The sequence below is a fragment of the Diabrotica virgifera genome, chromosome 1 (assembly GCF_917563875.1).
Source record: "Diabrotica virgifera virgifera chromosome 1, PGI_DIABVI_V3a".
Lineage (NCBI taxonomy): Eukaryota > Metazoa > Arthropoda > Insecta > Coleoptera > Chrysomelidae > Diabrotica > Diabrotica virgifera.
This window is the reverse complement of record NC_065443.1, coordinates 21,193,023-21,213,558: the sequence shown is the minus strand read 5'-3', so window position 1 is coordinate 21,213,558 and position 20,536 is coordinate 21,193,023. Positions and strand designations below refer to the sequence as shown.

The 20,536-nt window shown below is 34.3% G+C and overlaps 1 protein-coding gene across 2 annotated transcripts in view; it reads right to left on the bottom strand.

Annotated features, from left to right (window-relative positions):
• Window positions 1–80: 80 nt before the first annotated feature.
• LOC114324621 (solute carrier family 66 member 2) overlaps window positions 81–20,536 on the bottom strand; it is a 57,380-nt gene continuing 36,924 nt past the window's right edge. For both annotated transcript variants that reach the window (XM_028272489.2, XM_028272490.2), the window contains one exon: window positions 81–11,499. In XM_028272489.2, coding sequence (XP_028128290.1) covers window positions 11,307–11,499 — 193 coding nt within the window. In that variant the 3' untranslated portion in view covers window positions 81–11,306. The remainder of the gene's footprint in view (window positions 11,500–20,536) is intronic.

Genomic DNA, 20,536 nt, shown 5'->3' with positions numbered 1-20,536 from the left:
AGTCTATGAAACGTTCATAAGAAAGATCGAATTAAAGAAGTTTCGCAAGTGCCTAGGGATATAAAAAAGATACAACAATAGCCACTTCAATATATGTATTTATTATTTACAATTTTTACACGGCATTAAAATATATACTTCTCTATATATGTATCTGTATGTGAAAATACAGAAAAAAATATAAAAAATCATTTTTATAAAAACATCTAGAATAAAGGAATAAAAAATTTAATAATTTGTAGGTATACATAGGAATTTACATAAAACTAATCAACAAATTGTCCTGTAAACTGAAGATTTGATTAGGAAAAATATGTTCTTTTGCTCCACTACAAACGTGATGCTGGCAAACTATTAGTGTAATAATCATTAAAATCTTTACACACAGCTGCCTTCGACGAAGGAGAAAAATCTCGTTTGATGAGTCTATAGAAAGTTCTAAAGGTGCGTACTGACTAGAGCATTTTCTTAGCTGTCACAGACAAACAAATGTTCAGGTTATTAGAACTGTTCATTCTATTCGCCGCGTTCCCATGTTCTGCTCACTGTATTTCAGCGTTCGTCTAACCATGGAAGCAGAGCAGATAATCTGGTTATAGCTGCTGGAGCTTTTTTTATTATTCAATTTATTACAAATAGAAATAAATTAAAACCAAAAACATATAAAAGACATTGGATAAGGTTGTCTTTAAATCGTAACAAAATAACTATTTTGGGAGATATAAGACTGTTTTAATTTTAAAAATTTCGCTCAAATATTTGCAGAAAACTTTGAAAATTAATATGTCTGCAGACAAGCACTCGAATATCAACCTGAGAGGACAAAGAACCCTAAAAACACAAAACATTCCAGGAATGTACTATCAAAGTTCTATTAATGTTTGAATGTCCTGGACATTCAAGGAACATTCGGTCAACATCTGATTAAATTATTGGTGGAATGTTACCACAAGACATTCTACGAACATACTACCAATGTCCTATATTTTAAGAGAGGCCATTTACTATTCAATTTGCGTTCATTTTCAAATTTGCCGCGCGTGTATCTATGTTAGGGTCGCGTGGTCAACACATTTCATGATAACCTAAAAATTTCTGATTGGAAAATGCATAGATAAAGAATATTTGGAAAATGGAAATTAGTGGCTTGTTTGCTGTTCTGTCTGTTAGTTTTACTCTGGCTGGATCTCTTTTGTTTAAAAAATTATGTAAGTATTATAAAATCCGTTTTCAATTTTCTTTATTCTTTATAAAACGAATTATTTATGCATATTATTCCTGTAAATAGTACCTATTTCTTTTGATTTTTAATTGTAAAGAATAGAAAAATTACTATTCATTTTAATTTTTTTTTAGAATCAGCTGAAAGTGGTCTACAAAAAAACCAGGAAGGAAACGTATAGCCTTGTGGTTATGAAAGGCAATAGAAAAATATAAAAAGTGTATTGGCTAGTTGGAAGAAACTCCACATTGTCGATGCATAATAAGTTATTACTTTATAAACAAATATTAAGACCTGTATGGATGCCCACTATTGGGGTGTAGGTACTAGACCAAGTAATATAAAAATTATACAAAGATTCCAGAACAAAATACTGAGAAATATTGTAGATGCTCCTTGGTATCTGACAAACAGTGAGGAATGGAACCTAGATATAATCATCAAGAAGATGGCAAGAAGTCACGAGCAACAACTTCATAAGTTCATAAGTACGAGAATATTCACGAAATCCAGCGTTTCGATACTACTGGGCAAACTAGAAGATTGAAGAGAACAAATCCTTTTGAACTAGTTTGAGTGATGGGTGATACTGAAAAGCAGAGCATAGTGCTTGTGTGCCTGTGTATGTTAGAATAATGCACGATATTGTTAGATTAGATAAGAGACGCTATGGGGTAAGCTCTTCCTTTTAAGGAACAGTAAAATCTAGATTAAATTAAAATGGCTCATTGGTCAGTTATGACTAGATTGTAATTGTAATTGTAATGTAATGTAATTGTAATGAATCATCATCGTAGTGATGATTATGAAAAAAGATTATGACAAGATTTTTTCCAATGAAAATGTTTATATTTATCAAGGATGTATTATTTAGTATGGCCACATATATTTCTGATATATAGTCGGTTATTTGACAATACCTCCTATCAGCTTTTTCTTGAATGTTGTATGAGACGAAAAACCATTTTTAGGGTCATCTCCTGTTTTCACATGTAAATTTTGACATGTTTTGTAGTAAATAGATAAATGAATTTACTACAAAACATGTCAAAAAAATATCATATGAAAAGAGGAGATGACTGTAAAACAAGTTTTTAGTCTCTCTTACAAAACTCATGAGAAAACAAATCGGAGGTATTATGTCACATCAGCAACTATATCCAGGGAATGTCTAAAAAATATACTGTGAATGTCCAAAGAACATTCGTAGACATCCATGGAATGTTCCAATAAGACATTCAGGGAATGTTTAAAATGCTGACAGAGGACTTTCGTGTGACATTTAGGGGACTTTCTTGTGCTTTTGAGGATATTCCAGGAATGTTTTCAATGTCCTGTGTAGATTCTAGGAACATACATGGAATGTTTGGTGTTATTATTAGGGAAGAGGGGACGACCAGATAATACCTGGATGAAAACAGTAACCAGAGAACACAACAGAATAGGCTTAAGTTGGGGGGAAGTAAAAAAACAAAGCAAGAAACAGAATGGAAGGAACTGGTACGTAGATTAACCAGAGAATAAACACAAAAAAATGCGCTGAGTTGGCCACCAGCCGTCTTACACCATCGGCCAAGAAACGCAGATGTGTCCAATATTCCACTAGGAGTGATGGTCCAAGAGAGAGAGTAAGTCCTACAATTGCAAGAAAAGATACAACACGTCAAAAAGCTAGGCCTTTTCAAGATCGCTTACTTTGCGGTTTTTAGTGGCAGGTGACTCATATACGAGTTTACAATGTTTACTTAAAATTTCTAAACAACGTATTGCTGTCATCGTTATAGACTCAATGTTAAGCGTTAATTCTAGAACTGAAGGATGAAAAAATAAAGGTGACGTAACTTTGGAAACTATAGTATAGTATATGGCTTAACACCCCATGTGGGGTTTCGCCGCTTTCGTTTTCTAGATCCATTTTACGAGGTGGATCAGTCCCCATGATCATTGTATTTGTTCACTAATATGTCTCCATTTCGTCCGGTCTATTGCCTTCTCTTTCCATTTAGTAATTCCTGCCCCTCTTAGGTCCTCCTCTACTTCAGTTAACCATTTTGATCTGGGTCGACCACGTCTCCTTTTTCCTCCTGGTTGCCACAATATCAATAGCTTTTGATACTGATTCTGGTCCTTGTCTCCATATATGACCCAGCCATTTGGTTTTTCGTACTTTTATTTTCTTTACTATATCTTCACCATTTAATTCTTCTAAAATTTCTTTATTCGTTCTTCTATACTCTCGTTCTTCGATTCTCACTGGACCCAGTATTGTCCTTATTATCTTCCGTTCATTTATCCTTAATTTATTTTCTTCTTTTTTGTCATAGTCATCATTTCTGCTGCATACACCATTATTGGTCTTATTATTGTTTTATATATTCATTTTAAAAAAACTCCAACATGAAGTAAAACCACTTCTATGTAGGGAACTTCACTTTTAGTATATTCATTTTTGTTTGTTTGGTCAATATTTTACTCTTTAGTAGAGTTCTATTTGCTTGGTATACCCGGTTTGTCGCAGTTATTCTTTCTTCGATCTCCGTTTTTTCCCCTTTGTTGTTTATCATAACGCCCAGGTATTTAAATTTCTGCACTTCTTCGAATTTTTTATTTCCTATCCTTATTTCTCCGTTTTGTTCTGCTTTTCCGAATCTCATTAATTTTGTAACTTTGGAAACTGGCAAGCAAAATATCAATATTTCTCTTTGCTTCTTCGGAGGTACATCCTATTTCTTCAGCTATCAATATCCATGAACCATTTTTTTTTTATTTTATTACAATATTGCCCGTGTTTTGGATTCCATAACACACGAGAGCGTTCACACAAATCAATCAGATCTAAACATTTTTCTCTGCTCCATTCTATTTTTAAGTGCAGAACGAATCAAAGTTCTTTTTTAATTAAATATTTTTGAGGGCACAAGAATACATTAAACGCCCGTACCCACTGAGGGGTCCGGACAAATAATCCCCACAAATTATCCCTGGACAAATAATCCCCGGACAAAAAATCCCCACAAAAAATCCCGGACAAATAATCTCCACAAATATTTTTGGACAAAATATCCCCACAAAAAATCCCAGACAATAAATCCCCAAGAAATATTTGCGAATAGTTCTCTAAAAATTTTTATTGAAATTTTAACAAATTTCGAATTACAATTCCACGCTGAAAACTTTAGTTGTAATCGCGCGTTAAGCACATGTCATGAAAACGGGGCCATAGCTCATTCCCCATATTTTCCACGATTTTTGAAAAAACTGACACTTTTTTGTCATGTATAGTTTAAATTTTTCAGCATAGAATTGGAATTCGAAATTTGTTAAAATTTCAGGAAAACTTTTAGAGAACTATTCGACCGCAAATATTTCTTGGGGATTTTTGTCCGGGGATTATTTGTCCGGGGATTTTTTGTCCAGGGATAATTTGTGGGGATTTTTGGTCCGGGATTATTTGTCCTGGGATTATTTGTCCTAGCTTCCCCACTGAGCATAAACAAACAAATGCTTGCTTTTGACCTTTCCATGGTTACCGATACTCTCCCGAAAATGGTCGGTTCGTTCTGTTCGGCAAAATTTTGCTCGCTCGATTCGTTCGGAGGAAAATGCTCAAGTCAGTACGCACCTTTACGTGCTACAATCGCAACTAAAACAGCATTTTACAAAAGTTTATGGATTTTTACGAAATATGCTGTGTAAACCAGTATATAGGTAGAAAATGTTTGTATATCTTGTTAGTAAATATAGAGCATACTACTGTATTTGTCCCTATATACTATTTCACAGACTAATATACTTTTCCTATCTATATTAAACATTTTCAGTTTATTATTTTTACACCACACAATTTTTAATGCAAATAGTTGAAACTAGAATAAAACTAACGATGAAAACCTTACTGAACATAAGACAATCAAACCTCGAACTTCAACCAGTCGTAAGCTAGAAGATCCTCATTCACCATTACGCCTTATTGAGAGACATTTTTCCACAATGTATCAGGCTACCGAAGATAATAAAAAACCACCATGTAAACGCTATGTTGTATCCGCAAAGCATAAGATCCAAAAAGAAACACGCTATACTTGCATACCCTGTAATGTGTCCTTCTGCGTTACATAATTTTCTTTTAACCCTTAACCACTGACATGCGGTATGCCATACCGCACCGAAAATATATTTTGTTGTAAAATGTGTTTTATAAAAAATTTCTAGAACACCACCTGTGTAGCTTTAAGTGGTGTATAATTGTACCTGCCCTCAACTGCTGCAGTTCTAATGTCTGTCCCACCTTGACTTTACAGTACACGAACATATGGCAATGTAATCCTTATGGGAGTTTTTAGCGCGGCGATGCCGATTTTCTTTAAAAGAATTATCAATCGAACATTACCGGGGTCCTAAAAATGTTAAATTAAAACTAATCCGTTAGTCAAGTAAAACAATATTTTTGATTGTTTTTTTTTTTGTGAGTGATAGTCATTTTCGAAAAGTAATCAGCAATTTTATAATCGATATGCGTAATAACTTTTTTGGTTAAGAATGTTAGAATATTCAACATTAAAGGTGGATGTTGCTCTATGGTTGTTAATTTATGTATTGACAGTATAGACAAATCTGAAGTAATGTCAAGAAAAATATAAAATAGACTGTCAGTCAAGTTTAAGTAAAGTTTTATATTGTCCTACATTTGAGAATAAATAAATTATAATTGTTGATGGTCAGTTCACCTAAATTAAATTATAACAAAGAATATCAAATAAACTTATAATTATTAGATACTGATAACATTGTATTGAGTGACTGATTGCTTATTTGGAAAATTTGGATGCTAATTGCAGTTTATTATCATTCTTAATGACTGATTTCCAACTTGAAATTAATGTCATTTTAATGTACACCCTCATTAAAATTTTGTATAAATTTTAAACTTAAAATTAATTTCAGTTAGTTCATTTTTAAGTTAGTTTATTTGATTCGTTGAAGTTCATTAATTTTTAGTTAGTTATTTTTCGAAAAAAAAAATGTTTTAGAACCCCTGACAGCCACAAAATTTCAATAATATTAATTCCTAAGTTATCCTTAAGAAAAAAGTATATTTGCTTAAAACCTGTTTCTGATAAAATTTGGCATCACTGTTGGTCATAAGAACCTGTACTGTAAAGTCAAGGTGGGACACACTATAGATAAAAGAACAAAAATGACTATTCACAGAACGTTAATTAGACCCTTAGTAACCTATGGTTGGTCAACATCGTGAAGGGCCGTAAGCTGCACTACTTGGGACATATAATGAAAAATCAAGGCAGATACGAGCTATTCCAATGCATTTTGCAAGGTAGAATTGAAGGCAAAAGGGCTCCAGGACGAAGAAAAATATCCTGGCTTGCCAACCTGAGAGCATGGTAAAGAAAGACCTCAACACAATTATTCCGTATAGCAACCGGCAAAATCATCATAGCCAGAATGATCGCCAACGTTCGGAACGTAAGAAGAAGAACCTATGGTTGTGAAACCTGGGTAAGACAAAAAAAAAAGATGAAGCTCAACTCAAGATATTCGAGAGAAAAATATACGGCCGGTGCAAGAGGAAGACGGCACATGGAGAATCAGGAGAAACTACGAAATTAATGAATTAAATGAAGGGTACAGTTATATTAAAAAAAAAAAGGGTACAAGTATTAGAAAGAGAAGTTAACGTCATCCTATTTGTGTAAAACCGGCTGGGATTTTTGGAGGTTATCAAATGTCACAGGTTATTAAAAATATAAATCATTGGCGTTGAGCATTAATTAGACGAAACCATTTATTCAACAATTATATAAAGAATAATTTTAATGACTGTTACAAATAGAATTTAGTATTTGGTGATAGAACCGTCTGCTTCTATAACTTTATTTAGTCTATTTGGCATACTTTGAATTATATTAGATATCATATTTGGATCAAGATCTTCCCAGCACTCTAAGATTGTATCCCACAATTGATCTGAATTTTGTGGCATAAAATTTCTTTTATATATTTTTTTAACAATTATGCCCCAAATGTTTTCAATTGGATTTATATCTGGACTGTGCGCAGGCCATGGCAATACTTCCAGGTTTTGCGTTTGAAACCAATTCCTTACGGCATGGGCAGTGTGGACTGAACAATTATCTTGTTGATATATAAAAGTATTATTAGGATACAATTGCTCAATAGAAGGGAGCATTACGTGTTCCAAAACGTTAATGTAATTGTCGGCAGTAAATCTTCCCTCTAATCGCCAACAAACACCAGGTCCATGTATACTAATCCAACCCCATACATTTACAGAAAAACGTCCAGATTTATTATAAGAGTGAATATATCGTTCTTCAAACCTAGTATTGGCTGGACGATAAACACGGATTTGACCGTTATAGGTCGACTGAAAAGTCTTTTCATCAGTAAAAATGACGTTGTTCCAAAATTGTGGGTTGCGGTAAATATAGTTTAGTGCAAATATTACTCTTGCTTGCCGATGTTCAACAGTTACTAATGGTTTTTTAGCAGCTGGTCGGTTTTTTAATTCAGATTCATTGATCCTTCTGCTTACAGTAGGTTGGGCACCAGGAAATCCCGTATGAATCCTTGAATCCTTCGACGTCGCAAATGGATTATCTCTTAAGAATTGAACTAAAACAGCATCTTGTTGAGGAGTGGATACTTTGGAACGCCCTGAACCAACTTTTCTTTTTAATGATTGTTGTTGGACCCATCGTTGCTTAATTCTGAAGATTGTTTTCAAATTTCTATTATAGAAATTTGCTAGCGCACGAATTGACCATCCTTCTTCCATTTTCGTAATTATTTGAGCCTTTTCAATCTCACTTAAATGACGAGGCATATTAATTTTTTATTGTACGTAACGTTAAACCTTCTATCAAATTAAACGTCTTTGACGTCTATGAGCTGCATTTTGATCACTTATCGACATTTGATAACCTCCAAAAATCCCAGCCGGTTGTACACAAATAGGATGACGTTAACTTCCCTTTCTAATACTTGTACCTTTTTTTTTTTTAATATAACTGTACGATACTGTTAGATTTGTGAAGAGTCAAAAACTGTCATGGCTGGGACATGTCCACAGACAAGAAGATACAAAAACAACAGAAAATATTACAATGGAGCCGATAGGAAGACGACCTGAAAAACTGTGAATGTAAGACAATGGAGGAAAAAGGGCACAAGAGAGGTACGAATGGAAGGACATAGCCAGGCAGGCAAAAACCCATCCAGGATTATCATACCAAAAGAAGAAGTAGAATGTCCGCAGTCGGACGTATTTTACGACTAGCACAGTGATTATTCTTTTCATGCATCACAAAGGTTCGTAAACCTTAGTTAGGAAAGTTTATCAAACCGGTTCATTATGTTTGTCTAAGAGTGTATAGAGGTATGGAAATTTATTTTCGGAACATAGGGCTTTCAATGAGTTAGACTCTTGAACCAGTGTAAATTTCAAGACAACGTCGCGTTGTTTCATATTTAATTCATTTGTTCCACTAGATACGCTGTACTGAACTGAGATCTCTGAGTTGCAATTAACCAGTGTAAATTTCAATATAACGTCACGATATTTTAAAATTAATTCATTTGTTTGACTGTAATCCCTTTACCGCTGAGTATCGCATCAGTGCAGCGTATCCGGTGGAACAAATGAATTAAACATGAAACACCGCGACGTCGTCTTGAAAATTACACTCATCATCATCATCATCATCAGCCTCTCTCAATCCACTGCTGGACATAGGCCTCCCCTGTTTGTCTCCAAAGTGCTTTTTGTATCCAGTTTTTTGTTGTCTTTCGTAAGTCGTCTTGCCATCGTATTGGTAGTCTTCCTCTGCTCCGTTTATCGGCTCTTGGTCTCCATTCAACTAGTTTGCGAGTCCATCTTCCGTCCTTCATTCTGGCAACGTGTCCAGCCCATTTCCATTTTAAGTTACAGCTTCTTTCAATGACGTTTATGACTTTGGTCTTAGCTCGTAGATCTTCGTTTCTAATCCTGTCTCGCAGAGTGGCCCCTATCATTGATCGCTCCATTCTTCTCTGCGCTACTCTTAGTTTTTGTGCGTTTTTCTTTGTTGAAGCGATAATGTTTCTGCACCATAGGTCATCACCGGTAGCACGCATTGGTCGAAAACATTTTTCTTCATGTTAGTTGGAATGTCACTCTTAAAAATGTCCCTATGCCCATCCTTGTATTATTCTTCTGGATACTTCTGTTGTTTGATTGTCCTTACCTATCTTAATTTCGTGACCCAGATATATATATTTGTCTACCAGTTCTATTTGTTCATTTTGTATTTCAAGGTGTTTACTTGGTACTAAGTTCGTCATATATTTTGTTTTTGTTATATTCATTCTTAAGCCTATTTTATGACATGCCGTACCAAGTTCTTCCAACATTTTCTTTATTTGTCCCAAATCGTCTGCAATCAGGACTATATCGTCTGCGTAGCTTAGGTGGTGTAGCATCTCTCCGTCCACATTTATTCCTTTATCACCCCATTCGAGGGTTTTGATCGCTTTTTCTAGAGCCGATATGAAAAGTTTAGGTGACAACGTATCCCCTTGACGGATACCTCTTTGGATTTTTATTTGTTTGCTGTTAGCGTGTAGCTGTATCGAGCTTGTCGCATTTTTATATATATTACATATTAGCCTCGAATATCGGCTATCAATGCGGCTCTCGTTTAATGCTTCTATAACACTGTCGAGTTCTACTGAGTCGAATGCTTTGTGGAAATCTACGAATGCTAAATCTAAGGGCTTGTTATATTCTATGGATTTTTCGATGAGTTGTTTTATTGTTTGGAGGTGATCGTTGGTTCCAAAGGCTCTGAATCCAGCTTGTTCTCTACTTTGATACAGGTCTAATTTCTTGTCTAATCTTGTGGTGATTACTCTCGTGAAAAGTTTATAAAGATGGTTTAACAGACTGATTGGTCGGTAATTTTCCAGATCAGTTTTTTTTTTGTGTAGAAGAATTGTTTTGGCTCTATTCCATTCAGATGGTATGGATTTCTTTGTCAAACATAGATTGAAGATATCTTTTATTTTTCTCATTAGAGGTTCACCGCCATTCTTAACAGCCTCGATCACTATTCCATCGTCTCCTGGTGATTTATTGGATTTCATTTTATTCATCGCTTGTCTAATTTCACTGAGAGTTATTTCTGGCATGAGTTCAGAGCCTTGATTTAATATTGTTTTGCTTATTGCATCTTTTAGCTGTGTTCGGTTCATCCGTCTGCTTTTATAAAGTTCTCCATAGAAGTCTTCTACTATTGTTAAAAGCTCATCTCTATTTGTTGTTATTTCGCCCTTTTTGTTTTTTAATTTAATGATCTGACTTTTTCCATTATTTAGTTTTCTTCGCAGACTTTTTAGGCCTTTATTTAATTACACTGGTTAATTTCAAATCAAGAATCTAACCTATTGCATTGAAAGGCCTATGTTCCGAAAATCAATTTCCATACCTGTATGTAACAAGTTTTTTCTCTGTTTCAAATCGTTGCCGATTAAAAGATCATTTAAGAGTAAACATAATACAGCCTGTCGGTAATACCATTTAAAATTGAAAGTAGCTTCAAAGGGAAGAAAGCTAAAAAGGAAGCATACATTTCGTAAAGTTTCGTTTGGAAGCCATAATTAGTAGATGTCATAACGTATGCCTATGGATGAGTTTATTAACTTTGTTTTTCGCGCGTTCTTTGTAAGAGACGTGCTGAATGTGTTGGGTGGTTGTTTTTTTGACACCATTTACCGTCAACTTGTCTACATTATTAACAATATCTACATCACTATCTCTACTAACAGCCTTGCTAGATTTATAACAGTTTTCTGTATGCACCTCAACGCTGGTGATACAGTTATTTTCTGCATCTTTATTACTAATAGAATTACAGCTTGAATCGCTGTGTTTTAGAGGATCACTGTTTTCAGTCGCGGTATTAACGTTACTATTGTTTTTATCCACTTTTTTCTCGTTAACTGTTGCTACCTCGGCACTTTTGACTTCTTTGCGATGTTTCTCGTCCTGGGTCCAAATGATAACTACTCAATCAAGACGATGGGGTATCGACCGCGTCGATTCCACATTCCCTCGGTAAAGGCATACTTGGAATAATATTAGTAAGTCCACGGTCACTTGTATTGAACCACACACCCAGAATTGCACGGGAGCATCACGCAATAGAAAGTATGTAGTCTTGAATATATCACCACACGTCCACATCACCACCATGCTTATGCTGCAACAAAATATACGATTAGTTTAAATCAGTTTCACGAAGTACTAAATGTTATGAGTTGACCCATGGATATAAAAATACCCAGGATAAAACCTATGAGCAAAATCCTGGCGTCCAAAGTAGCCGATAAAAAGTAGCCGCTAACTTGATATAACAATGGAGGACTCTTGGTTTTCGGGATAATTTCTTGATTTACCAACAGGAATGCATTACATTATTGACTTAATACTTGCTTAATACATAATGTTACCTGTTTTACAATGTGCAAGAAATTATTGACTTAATACTTGCTTAATACATAATGTTACTTGTTTTACAATGTGTTTTACATTAAAATATGTCACCAAATAACATATTTATTATTTATTAACAACCTTCACACCTGTCAACGCCAACTTCACGTCAGAAATTGTAAACAGTATGTGACGTCAGTTCCGTTCCAGATCAGATGCATGTAAAATAATACACAGTTAGACCGCTTGAGTTGACCTCACACACTTTACACTATACTCTAGTGTAAAGTGGGTTGGTTGCCTAACAATTTATGACAGATCATGACAGCTTCCGGTAACGACAGCGTGGTCAATAAAGACATGTAAAGATTAATTGTGGTTTTAATTAATATAGTATTAATTGATTAATGGCCAACAGAACATGGCGCAGTGATAATTTGGTAAAGTGAACCTACAAACCTAGGAAGAGGTACAAAATAAACAATTTTTATAGAAAATAAAATACTGGCAATATACAGGGTGAGGCAGATAAAGGGCCTATTAGAAATATCTCGAGAACTAAAGGTAAAAAAATCATGAAAATTAGAATGCAGGGATTTTGAGGTGTGAACTATTTAATGAAAATATTTTGGTCTCTTTGCTACTTCCGGTTATACCGGAAGTTAATTGTAACTTCGTTTTTTTTTAATGGGGCACCCTGCATATTTTTACATTTTTGTATTCTCCTCGATTTCTTCTTTCTTAAAATATAAGGTTTTGTAATATTATACAGGGTAGGTTAAAAGATAATTACGTTTTCTTATTAATTTCGTAGCAATATTCGCACCCTGTAGGATTGTAGCAGTTTGACATAATAAACTATATTTATGTTCAAATGATTTTTAATATAGTCTACTATTGTTAGGAATTATTGGTATAGTTAAATTTTTCATTTTAGTATACAGGGTTGGTCGAAACTCGAAATGAGTATTTTCTGAGTTTTCTTAATTGGAACACCCTGTATTTTAATATTGTAATGAAATGTTATTTTATGGTACTTTTTAATTTCTTAAGCATTCCCTATACCTAACTGCTTTAGTTTGTGAGTTATTGGTGATTCAAACCAAACATTAATTGCAACACAAAATATGTGAAATTGTATTAGGTTGGCCGTGAAAATATTCAATCACAAATAATTTTTTGGAAATAAATACATATTAATCTAGACTGATACTTAAAATTGCCAATAATGGTTGAGCTATCAAAATACCATAGAAGTTAAGATTGTTGGTGCGATTAACAATTAAGCACAAATTAAAGCAGTTAGGTATAGGGAATGCTTAAAAAATAAAAAAGTACCATGTAATATCATTTCATTACAATACTAAAATATAGGGTGTTCCATTTAAGAAAACTCAGAAAATACTCATTCGGAGTTTCGACCCACCCTGTATAATAAAATTAAAAATTTAGCTATACTAATAATTGTTAACAATAGTAGACTATATTAGAAATCATTTGAACATAAATAGAGTTTATTATGTCAAACTACTACAATGCTACAGGGTATGAATATTGCTACGAAATTAATAAAAAAAACGTAATTATCTTTTAACCTACCCTGTATAATGTTACAAAACCTTATATTTTAAGAAAGAAGAAATCGCGGGGTATCCAAAAATGTACAAAGATATAGGGTGTCCCATTTAAAAAATCGAAGTTATAAGCAACATCCGGTATAACCGGAAGTACCAAATAGATGAAAATATTTTCATTAAATAGATCAGTCTTCAAAACCCCCTTATTCCAATTTTCATAATTCAGTTGCCTTTACTTCTCGAGATATTTCTAATAGGCCCTTATCTGCCTCACCCTATGTACGACTGGCAAAATAGACGACTGAAAAAATAAACACTATGTACTTCAAAAATGCATGAGGTAACTAAATGTATCTTATTCAGTCATTCTTTTAGGTAACTTTGTAAGACCTCAGGACCCGTAGCTTTATTATATTTTGAAAATTTGATTGCCTGCATCCCACACCATAAAAGGAGAACCATAAGAGGAGCCTTAGAAATTAAATACAAAGAAACCTCCGCAATATCTTTTTCTTCTTTGTACTAGGCTTGTTCAATTGAAACGTATCTTAAGTCCAGAAAAAAATTATCGGTAAACATGTCTACAAATAATTACTGCTATACAGGGTGTCCCGGAAAAAAGTGCGTTCCTTAAAGGTATAGGTAGAAGGCACCATGTAGAACAAAAAACTCTTATTACATTTTTTTCTAAATGCAACCGTTTGACCAAAAAATTAAAATACATTTTGGTATGCAAATTTAAATCTGACAACTATGTGCGGTACGCAAATTTAAGCATAGACAGTCCCATGTAAATAGATAGAAGATAGATGTAAACAGATAGTTTTAAAGAATCCTGTTTAGTGTCAATGCCGAAAATGTTTTCGAATAGTGAGTGTATTACCTATTATGTTATTACCTACGAATGATGTTTGTGAAAGGTTACTTGAAACATCTATTCGGTATAATAATTATTTTCAAGTAAGTACAACTTAGTTATTTCAGTTCACAAGTAAACAAATTACTGAGACATTATCTGGTGTATTTAAGTTCCACTGTAAACTATTAAAACTATGTAATTCAATTAAAGCCCTCAGCAATACTCAGCATTCAATCCATTTAAACCTTACTAAATACATAATACTAGTTCAGTTAAAAGATGTGTTTTTATGTTAAAAGATGTGTAATTCGTTTAAAATTATACAATAGGTATTTCAATACATTTCAAAAGAAAATAATTTTAGTAAACAAATAGTAAATACATAAGTACTCGTATTAGCTACTATTAGGTTGGATTATTTTAAATACTGTAAATCACACCCACAAACGAGTTCTTATTAACTGTTATTATTCCGTAGTGCGTACGATGTTGCCAGTTTATTAAAATTTCCAAACAATAAAATACAGGTATATGGAAAACAATGTTAACTTTTTTTTGGAAACGGTTAACTTTAGAAAAAAAATGGTATAGGACTTTTTTGTTTCAAATTGTGTATTCTCTCCATACCTTAAAGGAACGCACTATTTTCCGGGACACCCTGTATTTAAGGCACATATTCCATTGTTCCACCAACCGATGCATACCTTGTTTAAAGAATTTTTATGGCTCTAGGTCGAAGAATTCTTTAACGGCATTTTGCATTTCCTCGTCCATCTGAAAACGATTACCTTTTAACGCCAGTTTCAGTGGCCCAAAGATGTGTAACGGATTTATATTAGCATCCAAAAAATAAGAATTAATCCATATCGATTTAACTTTTAAAAGTCTTAAGCAATATTATTTACATGCATTGTTTGTATTTCGTAAATGGGTGATATTGGTTTTGTAATCTAGGCCACGCATTTTGAAAATACCGAAGTCAGCAATTATACTATTAGTAATTCACGGTCACATTCAAGTATGGAGAATCATAACAAACAATTGGGATTTATTTATAGATACGTAGAAAGTAAAGAAAGAGATTATTCATTATTCAGAAAACGACATGGTTAGAGTATAGACGTTTCCATCCCTTACACCAACTATTTACTGTCTTACATGGTGACTTAAATAAATATATTCCGGTAATTAGTGTTTCAACTTAATCAACCCCATCATCGGGGGTTGCAACCCCCGTACCACCATAGATGTGAAAATCGTAAATCGAAAGCGTGGATACTCTAATATCCTCTATTTCTTTCGTTGTAGATTATTTCACTTCTTCGGCGGCATAAAGCAGAGCATTGCCATACAGAAGAATGCTTTTCTTGACGTTTTGGTCATATTGCTTGATAAACCTTGTTTAAAGTTTCCCTATAAAGGTTTTCGTTAATATGCACTCTAGGTTCCGAGAACTCCATTAGCAAGGGTCCTTCATGGTTGAAAAAACATGTTAACATGACCCTGCCCACAGAAGGTTGAAATTGGTATCGCCGCACTCTGATTATATTTGGACGGATTGTTAACAACACCATTTTGAAGTCACTATACTTAAAATAGTAGTCAAATATAAATGATAGCAACATGATACAAACATAACTAACATTTCAGAATGTCAGTTGAGTGATTACAATTGTTTCCCAGGATAACCTGACCACAGATAATATGTTTCTATTGAACAAGCTTGTAGACATGGCTTCATTTTTAATGTGCTTCCAGTAATTTGTCTTCCTTTACGTGGTCTTCCCATTGATCGGCTTCCTCTAGAGAAACCGTTTCTTGCCGTCTTTACCACACTATTTGTTGTCATTCTGCTTATTTCATCGGCGCGTTCTACTCTTCTATTTCTTACCCAGCCCTCGACGTTCTCCACCTTGCATCTCCGTCGTATATCTGTACTTCAGCTCTGTCCCATAGTGTTTTACAATCGATTTTTTGACGGTTTTCATCTTTACTGTTTCTAGCATTCTTTTCGTCGTGTTTCTGCCGCGTTTATCATTATTGGTCTGATGAATGTTTTGGAGCGTTTATCATTATTGGTCTGATGAATGTTTTGGAAATTCTAACCTTCATTTCTTTCCCTGTTCCGAGGCATAATCCTGTTTCTATGAGCTATGGTTTTAACGTCTATCAGTAGGGTGCTAACCTGGCTGTAGACCCCCTGCTCCTTTATCCGGACTTGGGACCGGCAACAGTTCTGTCGAGCTACTCGATCACACCAAAAAAAACTGCAGGCGGAGTTTTCAGATCACACCAAACATCACACTACTCGATCACACCAAACAAAATTGCAGGGAGATATCAAGTACAAAAAGCAAATAGATTGGCAGGATGCCTTAATAACACTATATGGCGAAACCGGCATATTAACACTGAGATGAAGTCAAGATTTATAAAGCCAGTGTAAGACCAATAATGACATATGCATCAGAAACAAGACCCGATACAGCCACAACACAAAGACTACTGGAAACGGCAGAGATGAGAGTACTGAGAAGAATTACAGGAAACACATTGAGAGATCGAAAGAGAAGCGAAGATATTAGAAGATAATGTAACGTACAGTGTATAAACGAATTGACACTAAATAGAAAAAAAGAATGGAACAACTATATAACCAGAATGGGGGAGACACGTGTGGTCAAAATAGCACGAGATAAATCACCAATCGGTAGAAGAAGTATCGGCCGACCGTGCAAAAGATGGAGTGACATCCTTCCATAGAGGTATCAATCCGCCAATGAACAAGCAGAATGGACCGCGATAGTCGTGACGTCAAAACGTCAAAAAAAGGTTTCCAAACACGTTGTGTCTAGGTACACGCTAAAATGTACGCAAATAAAAAAGTTAAACTTCATCAAGCTAGTGACTATTTAGCGTGGGCAGTGACTGTATATTTTGATACACGCTATTTTGATATGTTTAGTGTTTGTTTGATAGAAAAATATTTGTTATGACCTTTAATTCTACCTAACTTTTTTTATTTGCGTACACGTTAGCGTATACCTAGACACAACGTGTTTGGAAAAAATTTGACGTTTTGACGTCACACTATCACGGTCCATTGCTTATAAAGAGGAAGAAGAAGAAGATTTCTTTCCCGATATTTTTATTTCTCCACACTGTTCCGTATGTGATAGTGTGATGCCTAGATATTTAAACTTCACTTGTTCTACTAACTAACCCTCTCCAGTCCTAAGATACATCTTAGTAGATTTGCTGTTATAACCATGCGTTTTGTCACACAACAACTATAAAACTTTAATCAACGTGGAAGTCGCTAGTTAACAAACTCATCATCAGAAATAGCCCCACCCAGAAAACCGATACATATGTATAATATATAGAGCATTCTAGTTAAAACGATGTTAATAATTCAAACGCCTGAGCACACTTAATGACCATAAATATCTGATAAGCTCATTGTGGTGAGTCGCTAAAAATTATCAAGCAGTATGTAAGCCGTTATTGCACTCAAAAGTATAAATGATTTGTAATATACTCGGCTATTAACTCAAAAAATAAATAAAAACCTACACGTCTCCAAGAAATTAACGCACCATCTTAAAATTGGGACATTTTTGATGTCCTAAACTTGTCCGATTTGAGTGCTTTTTTTAAAATGTTATAGCGTTATTCTTTAAGAATATCGCTGTGCTAATTTTTTTGCTAAAAAGATAAATGGCATTGTATACTGGGTGTAACAATCAAACTGTGTTTTTTCTCAAAGTTGAAATATTGTTGAGATATTAAAATTAAAACTCAATGTAGCCTAAAAGCGGGTTCTCACTTGTCTGTTTCGCTGACGCAGTCTGACTGATTCATTAATAATGAAAAATAAAAAGCGACGTTTGCATTCACACGATTCATATTTTGCTCTATTCAGTACGCAGTTAGTCCAAACATTTTATATCGTGGTAATGAAAATGGTTAAAAAAAATTGAGACCACCTGTTCGCGAAGTATGTTTACAATAATTAGTAAATGTATTACAGAATATTCTAGTGAATCAACAGAAAAGAAAACGTGGTAGGTGGTGGGTCAGGTCGTCATGTCCTGGATATTTCGCAGAAATATATGGGGTGCTAGTGAAACTATATTAAAAGAATTAGCTTTGGAAGATTGTGAATATACAAACCGCTCAAGAATGAAGACAAATTTCAAGATATTCTGCAAAAAAATGCTCCCAAATTGCTCTCAAAACTTGCCACACTGAACAAATTACGAAAATGTATGTTCTCTCGCTTCAGTTTCTATTCATTATGCGATCATGATCAGTCAAAACTGATAAAAAGTAGACCTGGTTTTCACTTTAACTGAAAGTATGAATGTACTGATCATTTAAAATGAAAATGTGTTCTCATGTTTATTATTTGTTCAGTATCACTGAATCAGTTACACTGCGTCAGCGAAACTGACACGTGAGAATCCGCCTTTAGGCTGTCTTAAAATTTTGTTTTTTGATTGATTCGCTTATGTTCGATAATAAAAGATAAGAACTTTTATACTACAAAACGTTTTTATTATTAGCATATCATAAGAAATACAGGTTATAACATCATTAAAGAAACAAAAATAAAAAAATACAATTACTCAACAGTAGCGCGTGTTTCCGCCTCTAATACTAATGACGGCTTCACATCGATGAGACATCTCGAAATGAGGTTTGCCATTTGGTCTTGATCAATATCATTCCAAATCTCGAGAGCTAATGTTTCTACCTCTTATGAGGTTCTAGAAGGCGGCAAACGCTGTCGTAGTATTCTGCCAATTATGTCCGACAAATATTCGATCGAGTTAAGATCTGTTGTAGTGCAACATAGTTAGTGCAAGGTGAGGTCTTGCATTATCTTTCATTAGCAAAAAATTGGTACCAATATAAGGAGCGAAAGGTGCAACATACTTAGAATGTCGGTTATGTACCTTTCACTGTTTAAAAAAATTCCTCGTAAAGGAACGAGATGCTCAGTGCTGTTAAAGAAATTCCTTCCCAAACCATTATAGACTCTCCAATAAATAAAGTTGTTTTGTATGTTGCACTGGGCATAACGTTCTAAACGGTCTTGAACAACCATAGTAACTCGAGGTCTCCCTTGTCCAGGACCTCTGCTACAGTCGTTCATTTCTCTAAAGCGTTGAACAATACGGGAAATTGATCTACGTGAAACTCTCAACCACCGACCGATAGTATGATAGCTAAGTCCTTCGCCACAGAATATATAACCACACAGAAGCGAATCTGACTGTCGTTTCCATTGATTTTGTTGGGACCGAAATATTTGACCTTGTGCACCAGTTACAGAATAGAATTTGATGTTCTAAGGCTAAGGAATAGACCATTCCAAATTAGGTAATATTTTTGACAAGTTGTTATTAATTAAATATGAAATATAAAATTAAACTATAAAATATAAATAAAATTGATGTTTTGCAGAATTGCGTGGATGTTAATTAAACACCGAAGTACTTCTAGTCAGTTTTATTTTAAAAGAAAACTCAATAATTCTACAAATAACTTAAACATCAAAATCAACATTTATTTTTCTTTGACATCTATTTTTGCTTACAGTTGACATCTGACACTTATATAACATTGTTTCCAATTACATCATACAATAACAAAAATCCCCTAGATTTGCCGTTGCTTATTTTTACTGGGTATTCAACACCCCCCCTCAACGGTAAATCTCCTAGATCTAAATTAATTTTTTATTCTAAACCTAGCAACTCTCTAAATTTTTTAAACAGATCTTGATTCCAGCTCATATGTTCGCTAGCTCCTGTGTCCAAGCACCATTCATTTTTATTTTTCTTACTCCCAGTATATACCATGAATGCATTACTGTCAATTTTATTTTCTTCTCTGCTTGTCTGTTGTTTTTCATTTTTATTTTTATTAAACCAACACTCTTGTAAGTTGTGTCCTCGTCTTTTACATTGACTGCATACTTTTATGTCTTTCTGGCTATTATTATCTCTCTCTTTCTTCTTGAAAAAGCAATTTTTCGCAATATGGCCACCTCTGCCACAAAAATGGCACTTTAATCTGGTTTTCTTTTGCCCTTTAAATTCTCTGCTTGTATCACTTTTCATCGCCAATGCTGTGCTGCCCTGTGCTGACTTACTTCTTTCTTCTTCGATAAGTAGTCTTGATGTAAGTTCATCTAGGGTTTGTTTATCAGATGGTACGGATTCCCATGCGGATCGAAAATGCTTATATTCCTCTGGCAATGCCATAAGTATTTTTGTCATGATCATTTTATCGGACAGCTCTTCACCAGCTTGCTTTAGCTTATTTTTTATCTCTTCAAGCTGTGATATGAATGAGGC